Consider the following 15,000-nt stretch of genomic DNA (forward strand, 5'->3'; position numbering starts at 1 on the left):
AATAAGAGAATAAATGAAAAACAGGTATGAAATACTATATGACAGTAAAAAAAGAATAAAGTTTAAAAGAGGAGTGATTTGTAAAATATCCATAAAGAAAAAGTAAATCTGTTTACAGTTCTGTTTCAAATGGGTATTGAGAGATGTATCCATAGATCTCTTCATTTTGCTCTCAAAGTGCACCAGATTGATGCTTTTAACTTCAATATTTAAAAATAAATCTTCCCGGGGGAGCTTGCCCCCGGACCCCCCTATGTGAGGTCCACACACCACCTAAAAAAATAGCACTTTACCTCTGCTTAAACCTATATGCCGTGAGCTGATTATGAAGCCTTCATTGTAACAGTCATGGGTACACTGTGTGTGTGCGTGGGGAGTGTTGCAGTAGAAAATTCCACTGTAGCGACCGGTACCTTAATGGGAAACCCTAAATGTTTGAGCACCCTCTATGAAACGTCAAGCTACCCCACAGCACCCCAAAATAAATCTCTGGCGCCGCCACTGAGCCTGACTATTTGTGTTGGGGGGGCCCACATTTTTTTTCTCCAAAGGGGGGGCCTGACAGAAAAAGTTTGAGAACCACTGGTCTAACTTGATGACAACACCGATGCAGTTCCTGTCTGTGGCCACAAGAGGGCGCAATAACTCCATCTCTGAACCAGACTGCTTTGATATCTGACTTTGTTTCTCCTTAGCTACATAATTAAAAACGAGGTGTGTGTGTGTGTGTGTGTGTGTGTGTGTGTGTGTGTGTGTGTGTGTGTGTGTGTGTGTGTGTGTGTGTGTGTGTGTGTGTGTGTGTGTGTGTGTGTGTGTGTGTGTGATCAGGCAGTGGGAGAAGGCTGAGATGCTGATGCTCCTGCAGGTGATGTTCACAGACCTTGACTTCCTGTCTGCGTTCCACATCAAGCTGGACGTCCTGCAGAACTTCCTGTTTGAGGTCTCCTGCCACTACAACAACATCCCCTTCCACAACTTCAGGCACTGCTTCTGCGTCACTCAGATGGTTGGCACACACACACACACACACACACACACACACACACACACACACACACACACACACACACACACACACACACACACACACACACACACACACACACACACACACACACACACACACACACACACACACACACACATCTCTGAAAACCATACAGATGGTGCACACACCTGTCTGACACATGAAGGTGTGTGTTCCTGCAGATGTACGGGCTCATCTGGCTGACTGACCTGCGGAGTAAACTCACGAGGATCGACCTGCTCATCATGCTGACCTCTGCGCTTTGTCACGACCTCGACCATCCCGGATACAACAACGTCTTCCAGGTGTGTGTGTGTGTGTGTGTGTGTGTGTGTGTGTGTGTGTGTGTGTGTGTGTGTGTGTGTGTGTGTGTGTGTGTTTTAGAAAAATCTCACTGGTCCCCGGCTTGAGCTTGAATCTCAGGATCCATGTATCTGTGATCCTCTCCAGAATGGAAGTAGTCATCACATACAGAGCATCAACTAGTTCCTGAACAGTGTCCTTCACATGCTGATATCCAAGAGAGGGAGTTCCACAGTCACTAGATGGAGGAATAGAAAGCAGTATTCAATGTTTACTTCAGATTAGCTCCACGTCAGAAATGATCATGCTTGTCATATGTCTCTCTCCATAGAGGCTGAATCATCATGTTAATCACATAGCTATCATATGCCTCAAACAGTCCTGATGCTCTTCTAGGTAATCACACATCCTGTCATGTTCACAGCTACAGTTGATACCTTTGTTAGCATGTGGCTCTCATGTTGGAGGAGGACATAGTGTGTGTTATCAATCTGTTCTTTAAAGGATTAAATCCCACAGATTAACGCTCAGACAGACTTGGCTCTGCGCTACAACGACATATCCCCGCTGGAGAACCACCACTGTGCCGTCGCCTTCAGCATCATGGCCAAGGTACAGTGACATCACTATGTAACACTCACGCTCTTATTGGTTAGCAGCTCCAACACATACTGATATACACCTGAACATCATCAGGAGAGGACTCTTTAAAGTAGAGACACTACACACTGATATACACCTGAACATCAGCAGGAGAGGACTCTTTAAAGTAGAGACACTACATACTGATATACACCTGAACATCAGCAGGAGAGGACTCTTTAAAGTAGAGACACTACACACTGATATACACCTGAACATCAGCAGGAGAGGACTCTTTAAAGTAGAGACACTACATACTGATATACACCTGAACATCAGCAGGAGAGGACTCTTTAAAGTAGATACACTACATACTGATATACACCTGAACATCAGCAGGAGAGGACTCTTTAAAGTAGAGACACTACATACTGATATACACCTGAACATCAACAGGAGAGGACTCTTTAAAGTAGATACACTACATACTGATATACACCTGAACATCAGCAGGAGAGGACTCTTTAAAGTAGAGACACTACATACTGATATACACCTGAACATCAGCAGGAGAGGACTCTTTAAAGTAGAGACACTACATACTGATATACACCTGAACATCAGCAGGAGAGGACTCTTTAAAGTAGAGACACCACATACTGATATAAATCCATGACACTTTTAAGATGTTTTAAAAAGTGACGTTGTGTTTTTCAGCCAGAGTGCAACATCCTGGAGAACCTGAGCAACGAGAACTACAAACTCATCCGAGGAGGGATGATCAGGTGAGGACTCGTCACCTCCTGTCCCCTTTTGTAATATAAAATGATATATATTGATCTCTCTCAGGTGTGTTCTGGCCACCGACATGGTGAGACACAACGAGATCCTGAGTCAGTTCAGAAGTCTGCAGCCGGAGTTCGACTTCACCAACAAGGAGCACAAAGAAGTGGTAAAGATTCTCTCTTCTGTTCCAACGCCACGTAAAACACATCTCAGATCTCAGATCAGCTATTTCTGTTATAATTAGAGAGAATGCACCATGCTGTGTTTTCTGCGTGCAGCTGATGAAGATCATGATGAAGGTGAGCGACATTTCCAACGAGGCCAGGCCGATGTCGGTGGCTGAGCCCTGGCTGGAATGTTTACTGCAGGAGTTCTTCAACCAGGTACAAGTACACACATCACCAGAGAGAAGTACACACATCCTTTACTCAAGTAGAAGTACAGATACTCGTGTTTCAAGATACTCTGGTGAAAGTAGAAGTACTGACTAAACTTCTTTACTCAAGTCGAAGTAAAGAACTTTGAAATGTACTTCAGTTAAAAGTACCCATAACTAGCAGCTGTTTTAAAGAGTACCTGACCTCCCTTTATATTAATAGAACAATAATGTCATTGTTAGCTAATGAATGTTTCCATGGTGACCAACGGCAACATGACAACGTTTCCATTGGTCCCTCTTCTTTAGAGAAGACCAGGAAATGATGGATACACGGATCGTGTTCAAATCAATAGGCACGCAATGACTCTAAATAATAGTGATCACGCCACAAAACACACATTCAGACTAAAGGAACCAGCCTGTTTGGAAAATGAGAGAAGTAGAAAGTACAGGTATTTGGGTTCAACATGTAAGAAGTAGAAAGTACAGGTATTTGGGTTCAACATGTAAGAAGTAGAAAGTACAGGTATTTGAGTTCAACATGTAAGAAGTAGAAAGTACAGGTATTTGAGTTCAACATGTAAGAAGTAGAAAGTACAGGTATTTGAGTTCAACATGTGAGAAGTAGAAAGTACAGGTATTTGAGTTCAACATGTAAGAAGTAGAAAGTACAGGTATTTATGTTCAACATGTAAGAAGTAGAAAGTACAGGTATTTGGGTTCAACATGTAAGAAGTAGAAAGTACAGGTATTTGGGTTCAACGTGTAAGAAGTAGAAAGTACAGGTATTTGAGTTCAACATGTAAGAAGTAGAAAGTACAGGTATTTGAGTTCAACATGTAAGAAGTAGAAAGTACAGATATTTGAGTTCAAAATGTGAGAAGTAGAAAGTACAGGTATTTGAGTTCAACATGTAAGAAGTAGAAAGTACAGGTATTTATGTTCAACATGTAAGAAGTAGAAAGTACAGGTATTTGGGTTCAACATGTAAGAAGTAGAAAGTACAGGTATTTGGGTTCAACGTGTAAGAAGTAGAAAGTACAGGTATTTGAGTTCAACATGTAAGAAGTAGAAAGTACAGGTATTTGAGTTCAACATGTAAGAAGTAGAAAGTACAGGTATTTATGTTCAACATGTAAGAAGTAGAAAGTACAGGTATTTGGGTTCAACATGTAAGAAGTAGAAAGTACAGGTATTTTGGTTCAACATGTAAGAAGTAGAAAGTACAGGTATTTGTATTCAACATGTAAGAAGTAGAAAGTACAGGTATTTGGGTTCAACATGTAAGAAGTAGAAAGTACAGGTATTTGAGTTCAACATGTAAGAAGTAGAAAGTACAGGTATTTGGGTTCAACATGTAAGAAGTAGAAAGTACAGGTATTTGAGTTCAACATGTAAGAAGTCAAAGTAAAAAGTTGTCAGAAAAATAAGTAGTGGAGTGAAGTACTGAAACCAGGAAGATATCCCTAAGTACAGATGGTAGTTATGGGTACTTTTGACTGAAGTACATTTCAAAGTTCTTTACTTTTACTTGAGTAAAGAAGTTTAGTCTGTACTTCTACTTGAGTAAAGGATGTGTGTACTTGTACCCTCTCTGGGTAAAGAGAAGCCCGTTCTTGAGGATTAAACTACAGAATAAATGGTGATTTCAGATCGTCAGATGTAAAAGCTCGGTCCCTTCTTTCAGAGCGACACAGAGAAGCTGAAGGGTCTCCCGGTGAGTCCGTTCATGGACAGAGAGAAAGTTTCCAAACCGTCGTCTCAGACCAGCTTCATCGGCTTTGTGCTGCTGCCGCTGTTCTCCGAGCTCACCAAGCTCTTCCCCTGCCTGCAGGTGAGACCCCCTGCCTGCAGGTGAGACCCTCTGCCTGCAGGTGAGACCCTCTGCCTGCAGGTGAGACCCCCTGCCTGCAGGTGAGACCCTCTGCCTGCAGGTGAGACCCTCTGCTGTGGTGAGGAAGTGAGAGGTTAGGAGCCACTCAGGGTCTGCTTCCTATCTCAACCCGACCCTGAGTGTTCTGAGCAGGACCGGTGGACTCATGCTGGCTGTTTCTTGTTGTTGTGAAAGTTATTTGTTTTTGGTTGTTTTGTTTAAAGCACGGATGACGATGAGCTAAACTTGTGTTTTCATGAACAATGCACGCTAGAGGAGGACCAGAAACGTTTTTAAGCGTCTCCTCTTTGCCCCTTTTGAACAGAAACTATTTGAGAATTTAGTTTGTATTTTTTTATACCTTCACTTTGATATCAGTATTATTATTGTTTGTGCAGCAACATATCGTGGAGCCGGTGCAACAGGCGCTGAAATATTACTCTGACCTGGAGAGAGCCGGCAGAGAGGAGACGAGCAGAGAGTGAGGAGGAGGAAGAGGAGCAAGAGGAGGAGACGAGCAGAGAGTGAGGAGGAGGAAGAGGAGGAGACGAGCAGAGAGTGAGGAGGAGGAAGAGGAGGAGACGAGCAGAGTGAGGAAGAGGAAGAGGAGGAAGAGGTCGATTCCTTCAGTGTATCAAGATGTGTCCTCCCTAACAGGATGTCAGCTGACTAACCCTCATGTTTTAGAAAACCCTCTGTAAGGGAAGTTTGGAGTTTTATTTCATGCCGTGTGATTTGAGCAGAAACTTCTTCCACTAAAGAAGTGACTTGGTTTGTTTCTCACGACTCATCGAAGGATAGAAACATCACATCATAGCTATTGAAGATATTGTATTTAAACAGTATTTCTTTGGACTATTAAAGTGTTAAATTCACAAGAAGTTAATCTCACAAAACTGAATTTAAAATCACAATTTAGTCAAAGAACGGCGTCGCTTAACTTATCATTTTATAGTTAGTTTAACAAGCCCTCGTGCATGTGATGAAGATTTAACGACATGAGTGGTTTTAATGAAAGGACTGAGAGGATGTAACCGAGTGTGTGTTGAACAGATCAAATGCATTCCTGTAAACATTTAAATAAAGACGCAGAGCAGCCCACGATGATCCACCGTCTGAAGGTTTATTTTTCAATCACTTCGTTTACAAATTCAAAGAAAAAGTGCAGTAATGCGTCTGATAAATATGTAGAGTTAAAAACAGCCAATAACCAGGGCTGTTTCAAATACCATAAAGAAATGCTCACAATAAATCTGTAGTATACAACAGCTCTTCCTTTCAGTACATTCTGTTGGCGTTAAGAACCAACGCTCTGCTCGGCCCCACGGAGCGCTTCACTACCACGGACATCACGACACAGCAGGGACGCAAGCACTACTTTTTATGTGCAATCTTGATATTCTTAAGAGCTGGAATGTTCAGGTTCTCCAGACCTGCGTGATGAGCTGCATTCATACCGCTGGAGAGGACGAGGAGTGACGTACAGGTGTTTAAGCCAATCAGATTACAGCTTTTAACAAACCTTAATGATTTTAACGTTTCTCTTCTTGGTTTACTTTCTGACATGCCGTCTGATCCGTGAAAACTACTAGGAACTAGACGGAAAAGGAATCTGGATGCAAGCAATCAGACCTTCCTCTCCCATTACTGACTATTATTGAACATGTGGTTATAAGAAAACATAAGGAAACCTTTTGACAGTTAAATAACTTCTGATGCAGCTTCAGGACAAACGGGTCAAACGAGCAGCGTTAATATAAATGTGGCACAGAAATAATAATCACAAAGTGCAGCAGCCCCCCCACTTCTAAATAAACTCAGTAGTAGTTCATGAGATAATATCAGGGTTTAGTTTGTTATTTCTCACACGTGGTCCCATTTCTATATATTTTAAAGAGTACCATTTTATGGCAAAACACACGGGAGGATTCCTACAAAATGTCCCCCGTTTTTCCTTCGCTTTCTTCGATGCTTCTGGAGATATCAGTCGTCCTCTGGTACATCGTACACTATCCTTCAAGGTGTGTTTCTAAGGTTTAATCATTTTAGTTTGGGTTATTTCGTACCAGAACACGTCAGAAAACAACACATTAATAGCTTTTCTTGGAGCTTGGCACTCTGCATTTGAGCATGTCTCAGCGCTGTTGGCAACACGATGAAGCGAGCTCTGGGTCCTCTCGGGGTGAAGCTGGGAGAGGTGTTTCTGGGTTTGGGACTTGCCTGTCAGGAGGGACTCTTCACAGGTTGGAGATACAGTAGCGTCGCACGGCTTCACCTATGGACACCGTCAGGGGGAGGAGGGCAGCTGCTAATTGAACATGATGGACTCTGGGTCCTGGTTCATCATCTGGGCCATGTGGCGCAGGACGTCCTTCTTGGTGATGATGCCCAGGAGACGCCTGAACACAAAGGTCAGAGGAAGAAAATACCTTTCTGATTATGATTCCCTTGCAGCAGTGTTGTTGTTGTTGTTGTTGTTGACTCAGCTGTTGGGAGGATATTAAGGTTTTTTTTCCCTACATGAACATCATACATTCTACATACAACAAAGCAACCAGACATTACATACAGTAAATAAAGACAAAGGAAAGAAAAATACATTTTGATACTTCAGATTAAATATCTTTTAAATATGAAATTAGTTTTGATTGGCTTCTTATTCCTAATGTTTTGAATAGTGCCAATATATTGATAGAAATGTACAAAGTTGAATAAGAATGGCTCCTCTAGATACTTTGCACCGTGCTTTTTTTAGTTTTTGAACTTATTCTTTATTAGTTCTTTTCTCACATTCCCCATTAGTACTCCAATTTAGAGGAACAGTTCTTTAACAAGGGGTCGTGCACAACAGTGAAACATACATTCTTAATGAGGTTGGAATTGAAAGAAAAAGGTCTAACCCGCTCCGGGTGACGAGACACTGGCGGAGGCCCAGCTTGCGGAAGATGTCCACCACGGTCTCCATGGGCGTGTGGTCGGTGACGGTGAAGGGGCTGAGGTTCAGGACGCGCCGCAGCTTCAGAGGCTGAGGGTTGCTGAGCGGCAGCTGGGGAGCGTCTTCAGTGAAGTAAACCACGGAGCTGCTCACCACGCCGTCCTGCTTCTGACGGGCGTTTTCTACAGAGGAACAAAGAGAGGAACATCGTGATGAACACCAGTCTGACCCCGTTTCCTGATGCCGTCCAGAGACTATCTTACCAATGATAAGAGTATGAAGACCTACAGGAGGGGAGACACTACAGGAACGCACTAGAAAACATGTTAAAAGCCCAGTAATGCTTCGTCAGTTTGAGCCTGAGGATCTCTCCTAGATTCACACATCGTTAGCATCACATAATGCCTCATCTGCATATTAAAACACTTCATTTCAGATATCAAGCTGGGGGGTTTCTGGGTACATTCTGTCCCCTTTAAACCACTTACTGATGGCGAGGGTGAGGTCTCGGCGCTGCACAAAGCCGATGAGCCTCTCTGATTCGCGGGACACCACCACAGGGAAGCCGTTGTAGTCGGTGTCTTTGATGAGCGTCTCCACGTCCTCCACGGTGGTGCTGTCCTGCGTGAGCACGGCCAGGGGGGGGTCGTTCCTGCGCGGCCGCATCACGTCCGTGGCCAGCGTGCGGTGGGTGAACTCGTCCCTCACGTCCAGGTACGGGTATCCGTTCAGCTGGATGTGAGACTCGTAGATGCCCTCCTTCCCGAAGGCGTCCGCCACCCATTTGCTGGTGACGGCGGCGGCCATGAGGGGCACGATGTACTCCAGACCCCCGGTGAGCTCGAACATGATGACCACCAGGGAGACCGTCATCCTGGTGACCCCCCCTGGAGGGACGCAACCACTTTATTAAAGCTTCATTTATTTAGACAGTCGGCAGTGCACAAACAATCGTTCTTTAATGGCTTGGGTGGCTCTGCTGGTAGCCTGGGCTCATCCGCACCCTTTATTCATTTATTTGTATGATATACTATTTTGTATGTCCTTTCCCACTGTGACTATGTATGTCTTTAAGTGTGGTATTCCTGTCATGCTGTGTTTTGTCTTTATTATTTCTTGTTGGCTGTTCTGTTTGTCTTCTATGTTGAAAAAGGGAAGCGTGATTTCCACCCAAAAGGAGTCTGAACTATTGCTTACACTTGTACGCTTCTTCTCAATACTATTAGGCACGTTTATTTATACAGCACCTTTCAACTCAAGGTGCTTTACAAAAATGAAAGACATTCATTCCTCTCTTTTGATTCCTCAGTGATGAACAGGTGATCTCCACACGGACAGAGAGGGAGTGTGTGTCCTCACCCAGGCAGGCGGCGGCCCCCACCATGGCGTAGAGCCCCGGGGTGACGCAGTCCGCTCCGGGCCGGCACCAGTTCTTGAAGATGATCCAGTCGTGGTGGTGGTACGCCATCTGCTCCACGGCGATCCCCACGATCCGTCCTGCTATCGCGCCGACCGCCATGCTGGGAATGAACAGACCCGAGGGGATCTGGAGGGGACGAAGAACCGCAGAGAGGCCGTCAGAATCCAAGCAAGGGCTCCAAAATGGTTTTGTTTTGTTTGTTTATATCAGGGGGTAAAGTCAATTAGTATAATGAAATCTACCCTTTCTATTTCCTCTTTTTATAATCAATCTGAAGCTTCTGTTTTGAGGAATGAGCTGCTAACTAAATAAAGGAAACGCCCTGGAGAGCTGAGGTTGTTTTGTTTCTTAAAGCATTTTCAAGTATGAAGCTTAATTGACCTACATTTGATTGATTTTGCAAACTCATAACTTCACTGATAAGGCAATAAACCTCTAGTGAGCGGCCCAGCCCTAAGTATCTCTTTTTGTATGTGGCCCTCGGAGAAAAGGTTTGGACACCCCCTACCGTAGTTTATATCGTCATATTTCTAGTCATTTTCTGTCACTAGGGGGTCAGCAGACGTCCCGTCACTAAGTCCTTCATCTGGTTCAAATATGGAGTTAAAAAACATGTGTGATAAATATGTGGTTTAAAACTGGAAACAAATAACATTCATGTCAAATTTATGACAGACAACAGAGAGCATGCACAGAGGGGATGGACACCATGACAGGAGATCAGACGCACCGTTACCTTCAATGTCCCATTCCTCTGAAACTAAACAACTCAACGTGTGCTTGTTTACTGGACATCTTCAAGTCTTCATTAAAAACTCAGCTGTTCACCGTGACCTTTGACCCCTAACCCATCCCGGCCCCCTGCTTCCACTGCTATTTATTTCATTTCTACTTTATTATTTGCCCCTCTTGTTTGTTGTTTGTTCACCATGTAAAGCGGCCTTGGGTCCCTCGAAAGGCGCTATACAAATGTAATCTATTATTACACATATGAATAAAGACTATTGCACTATTTCTATTCTATTTTATTTGTATTTACTTACTTACTATGTTATCTGTGTTATTGTGTTGCACTGTGGGAGGAGCCTGGGACCTCAGATGTTCATGATATACCTACACTGTAGCTACTGTATGAACACATGACGATAAAAGCCTTGAATCTTGAAATACACATTTAAAAAGGGTAGAAAGTAATATGTCCTCGTCAAACCCGACGTGTTGCTCATCTCCCTCGCACTGACCTTCATGCCGAAGGTGAAGATGGTGATGACGATCTTGAAGACGAGTGCGAGGGCGAGCTGCCACAGCGCGGTGTAGACCCCGGGGCCCGCCGGCCGGTCGGGGATGTCGTCCACGGGCCGGCTCATGTTGGGGTTGTTGATGTAGTCGCAGAGCTGCGAGGACTCCAGCGCTCTGCAGTCGTTGAACAGCTCTGAGATCAGTTCGCTGGTGCTGCGCCGGGTGTACGGGTTGGGGAACGCCAGCAGAGCCGTGATCCCCGTCACAGCGATCACCTCCAGCACCGGGTACTTCCCCAGCTGCGTGGTCTTCCTGCGGCGGCACCAGGCGATGTTGGCGCGGATGAACAGCGTCCCCCAGAGACCCCCGAACACCCCCAGCAGGATGAAGGGCACCAGCTCGGCCATGTACCACGGCGTGTGGTACTCCACGTAGAAGAGCACCAGGCGGCTGTTGCCAAACGGGTTGATGGAGCGCAGCGTGAAGGCGGCCACCAGGGCGGCGAAGAACGAGCGCCACAACGTCTTCAGAGGGAAGTAGTAACTGACCTGCAGGAGACAGGGGTCATCAGAGGAATGTATTATGGCTCTCAGGTATAAACAAATATATAAAACACGTCTATAATGGGTTTTGCTCAAAATACCAAACAGACCATGCATTTTAGCCATCTGAGTGTTAGCGATGCTTGCTAATGTAAACACGGCTTGGCACAGGAGGCAGGTTCGGAGTGAAGCAGGGGAACTTAACGAACCTCTTCCAGGCTGAACAGGACTCCTCCGATGGGCGCTCCGAAGGCCACCGACACTCCGGCTGCTGCTGCTGCTGACAACACCTGAAGGCAGAGGTCAGTCAGGGTCAGGACATTAGTGTCAACATGCATAAATCACTTGGTTATTTGCAGAGAAGTAAATCTCTAATGTTTGCATTTATAAACTCTGAATGCATCTGTTGACCCGAGTCATTCTGTGGGTGTTTTCTTTCAGTTTGACTCTGATCAGCGTACCTCTCGGCGCTTGCCCTCGTTCTTGCTGTACTTGGAGAAGAGGCTGCAGAAGAGGTTTCCGCAGCAGCAGGCCACGTGGACCAGAGGGCCCTCCTTCCCCAGGCTGAGGCCCGACGACACCGCCAGAACCAGGGTCACCGTCTTGATCAGCAGGGTCCATTTCCCCAGGTAGCCCCGGATGATGAAGCCGCTGAGGATCGTCTTGATCTGCCACGAAATGTGATAGCTGTGATTTTCCATTTGCTTTTTTTTTTTGCATTCTTACATTTATTTGGGGTAACATTATATTAAAAGTACAGTTTTTCAAATCATATCTCTTTGGAGACCCGAAAATGGCAAATTAAATACCGAACTAAATTGGTAAAATGAAATAAAAACGAAAAAGTACATAGGGGTTGTTTGAAATGACCAATATCTACAATATCACACACACACACACACACACACACACACACACACACACACACGCGCACACACACACACACACACACGCACACACACACACACACACACACACAGGCAGTAAAAAATACAATTTCGACTTTTAAAAGTTTGATATGGATATGGCCTGCAATGGAAGTGTGATCAACACATTGTGGCATCAATGGTTTTTAAATGTGTACATCTTTCCCCTTACAGCTATGACTGTCTGTATTTTGGAAACACATTTTCTAACAGACTCATTACAGGAGCTGAGTTTCATCTTACAACATAAAATAAACGTACATCCACGCCAAAATGAATGTCATATACGATAAAGGAAAATGTGCAGCATTGGAGTTTCTCACCTCGGGGATTCCTGAGCCGCAGGCGTACGGAGCGAACACTCGCACCAGGGACACGGCCAGGAAGGAAAACAGCAGAGCCCACAGGACGTACAGGAAGTAGTTCAACAGGTACGCTCCCCCTCCCTGAAACAAGTCAAATATAGCAGGGACTGAAATCTACAGTGTCCAGTCTTTCTGTCCCGAAAACCGAAGACTCTTTTTAGGCTGCTAAGGACAGTCTTTCACTAATGTACATTTCTCACAGATTTTGAAGTGACTGTTATTTTGTATATATTGATTGTTGTGCTTTTATTTATGTCTTAATGTGTGCATATTTATAAATGTGTGTTGATATACCATAATTTTCAGACTATATCGACGCTGCGGCTTATATAACGGTGCGGCTAATCTATGGATTTTTACAGCTAACGGCCACTAGGGGACCTCCTAAATCTATGGATCTTACAGGTTACAGTCCACCACCTTTAACTCTATGGGCTCTATGGCCGGTCCGCGCCCCCCACCTTTAAGCGGCGGGCTCCAGCAGGAAAAGCTGGAGGCCGGAAAAGAGTGAGACAGGTAGCGCGCAAAAGTAAAAGTGGAACCGAGAGTGGTACGAGAGACAGAACGAGAGCAAGACAGACAGACATTACGAGAGCGAGACAGTTTGTCCCCGTACCACTGGTTGAAAACCACTGCTGTAGATCACTGCCGGTACGTGCGCTGGGAGCGCACCGTTTAAGTTTGAAAGTTGAAAAGTGTGTGTGTCTGAAACGCTATGTGATACAGTACAGTTTACACAGCACATGTTCTGTAGCTACTATTGCACTAAATGCTAACACTTGAATACGTTATGCAAATATGCAACTTGTTTGTTGAAATGTTAATAAATGGAAGCTTCCTCAAACAGCCATCTCTTTCCCGACAATCCCCCCTGTGCACGAACCCTTACATATGGTAATGAAACATTAAAACACCTGCGGCTTATAGTCCAGTGCGGCTTATATATGTACACATCATTCAATTTAGCTGCTGCGGCTTATATTCAGGTGCGCCTTATAGTCCGAAAATTATGGTATATAGATATTCTGGATTGTGGGAAATGGTATTTCGATCTCTCTGTCTGTACACACAAACTGAAAGATGGACATTAAAGTTGACGTTGAATGATTATTGGAATGAGTCCTAAAACCAGGGAATGAGTGTCAAGTCTTTGGTGTCTTTTCTGAGGAAGTTTTATTGTGTTCTGACCTCAGAGTGACCGGTCATCAGCTCGGCCCACTTCTGCCACTGCGGACACTTGTCCCGGTCGTCGAAGGTGGTCTCGTTGGACGTCCAGCAGCACTGCTCGTGGCTGTAATAGAAGGCCGTCAGACACACGCCTTCCTTCAGGTCCGTCATCCAGTCCACCGCCAGGTCGATCACTCCCGCCAGCGTGCCTGTGGAGAACAGGTGTAGGAGCTGTTGGGGAAATATTCTCCTGGACCCATAACTCTGACCCAGTGCATCAGTCTGTACTGCCACTGAGCTCTGTGACCTTGAGCTGCTCTCAGCGTCTGTCTCCCTGTTCCTGCCTGTTGGCCTCAGCTGATAGAGGTGTGATGGTTTTATCTTGTTATGCACAAGATAGATTCTTCTCTCAGAACCAGCTAAATACATGGGTCTGGGGTAGAGATCTTCAGAAACACAGAACATCTTGTGTGAATTCTCCGGCCGTTAACTCCATAATAAACCATCAGTGTTTCCATCAAAGCTCCTGCCCTCCCCGTGTCTCTCTGAGTCTCCATTGATCCAGAAGTTTCCATCACAAGAGCCATTTTATTGATGTTGTTGGCATGTCTGTTTATTTTATTTATAGTGCAATATTATTTTGAACACTTGGTGGCGGGGGTTAGCTGCACCGGGTGTACAAGGGGTCATAGGTCCAGCCGGCAGATGCTCAGATACTACAACCATTCACTGAATCACTAAACCTTGGTAATGTAATCTCTAAACATCATACTAAACTGCACCAAAGCCCGGAGAGCATCTGTTATGCGTCTGGATCACTCACTCCTGTGAAGGAATGGCAAAACCAATATAGGATATTGGAACCACAAAGTCGCCATTACCACAGGTTTTAGTCAGAACACCTCAAGACATCACAACATTTTCTAACGAGGGTTGATGGTCCAATCAGTACTTAGGTATGGTACTCAAGTGAATGTACCTAGTAGCTATGTTCCACGTTTCTTTCTCGCTGCCCTGATATGTCTGGTCATGGTGGAAAGTGAATGAAATGCCACGTGGAGCAGCAGCACTGTAAACACTGCAGATTACTCCGGGTGAGATCTGACCTGAGAGCAGTCCGATGAGCAGCATCACCACCCATCCTGACCAGGCGTCCAGCAGACTCTTTATCAGCTCCCAGAAGGACTCTTTACTCTTACTGGTGATCTGGTACACACACAACAGTGAGAAACGGAGGTTATTCATTCACAAAGTCTGCATTGACTGATCATCTCAGTCTGACCCTCCTGCACATTTACCATTCTCATAGTGTCACCTTGCGTGGGTCTGAACACTATAAGACTTCATAAGGAGGAACCCTTAGTAATGTTCTGATAGAGAGATAGATAGAGAGATAGATGGAGAGATAGATGGAGAGATAGATAGATGGAGAGATAGATAGAGAGATAGATGGAGA

The 15,000-nt window shown here is 44.8% G+C and overlaps 2 protein-coding genes across 2 annotated transcripts in view; one reads left to right on the forward strand and one right to left on the reverse strand.

The window, feature by feature from the left end:
* Positions 1-6,853, forward strand: part of LOC307031885 (high affinity cGMP-specific 3',5'-cyclic phosphodiesterase 9A-like) — a 25,206-nt gene extending 18,353 nt beyond the window's left edge. The window contains exons 7-14 of the mRNA XM_079669446.1: positions 829-1,006; positions 1,210-1,332; positions 1,850-1,942; positions 2,630-2,697; positions 2,762-2,864; positions 2,977-3,081; positions 4,765-4,911; positions 5,349-6,853. Coding sequence (XP_079525572.1) covers positions 829-1,006; positions 1,210-1,332; positions 1,850-1,942; positions 2,630-2,697; positions 2,762-2,864; positions 2,977-3,081; positions 4,765-4,911; positions 5,349-5,435 — 904 coding nt within the window. The 3' untranslated portion in view covers positions 5,436-6,853. The remainder of the gene's footprint in view (positions 1-828; positions 1,007-1,209; positions 1,333-1,849; positions 1,943-2,629; positions 2,698-2,761; positions 2,865-2,976; positions 3,082-4,764; positions 4,912-5,348) is intronic.
* clcn4 (chloride channel, voltage-sensitive 4) overlaps positions 6,053-15,000 on the reverse strand; it is a 14,775-nt gene continuing 5,827 nt past the window's right edge. Inside the window, exons 3-12 of the mRNA XM_079669445.1 lie at positions 14,651-14,750; positions 13,566-13,753; positions 12,336-12,458; positions 11,548-11,754; positions 11,296-11,376; positions 10,547-11,092; positions 9,245-9,431; positions 8,374-8,772; positions 7,851-8,067; positions 6,053-7,349 (exon numbers count right to left, since the gene is read on the reverse strand). Coding sequence (XP_079525571.1) covers positions 7,259-7,349; positions 7,851-8,067; positions 8,374-8,772; positions 9,245-9,431; positions 10,547-11,092; positions 11,296-11,376; positions 11,548-11,754; positions 12,336-12,458; positions 13,566-13,753; positions 14,651-14,750 — 2,139 coding nt within the window. The 3' untranslated portion in view covers positions 6,053-7,258. The remainder of the gene's footprint in view (positions 7,350-7,850; positions 8,068-8,373; positions 8,773-9,244; positions 9,432-10,546; positions 11,093-11,295; positions 11,377-11,547; positions 11,755-12,335; positions 12,459-13,565; positions 13,754-14,650; positions 14,751-15,000) is intronic.

The sequence above is a fragment of the Notothenia rossii genome, assembly GCF_949606895.1.
Source record: "Notothenia rossii genome assembly, chromosome: 3".
Taxonomy (NCBI): Eukaryota; Metazoa; Chordata; class Actinopteri; order Perciformes; family Nototheniidae; genus Notothenia; species Notothenia rossii.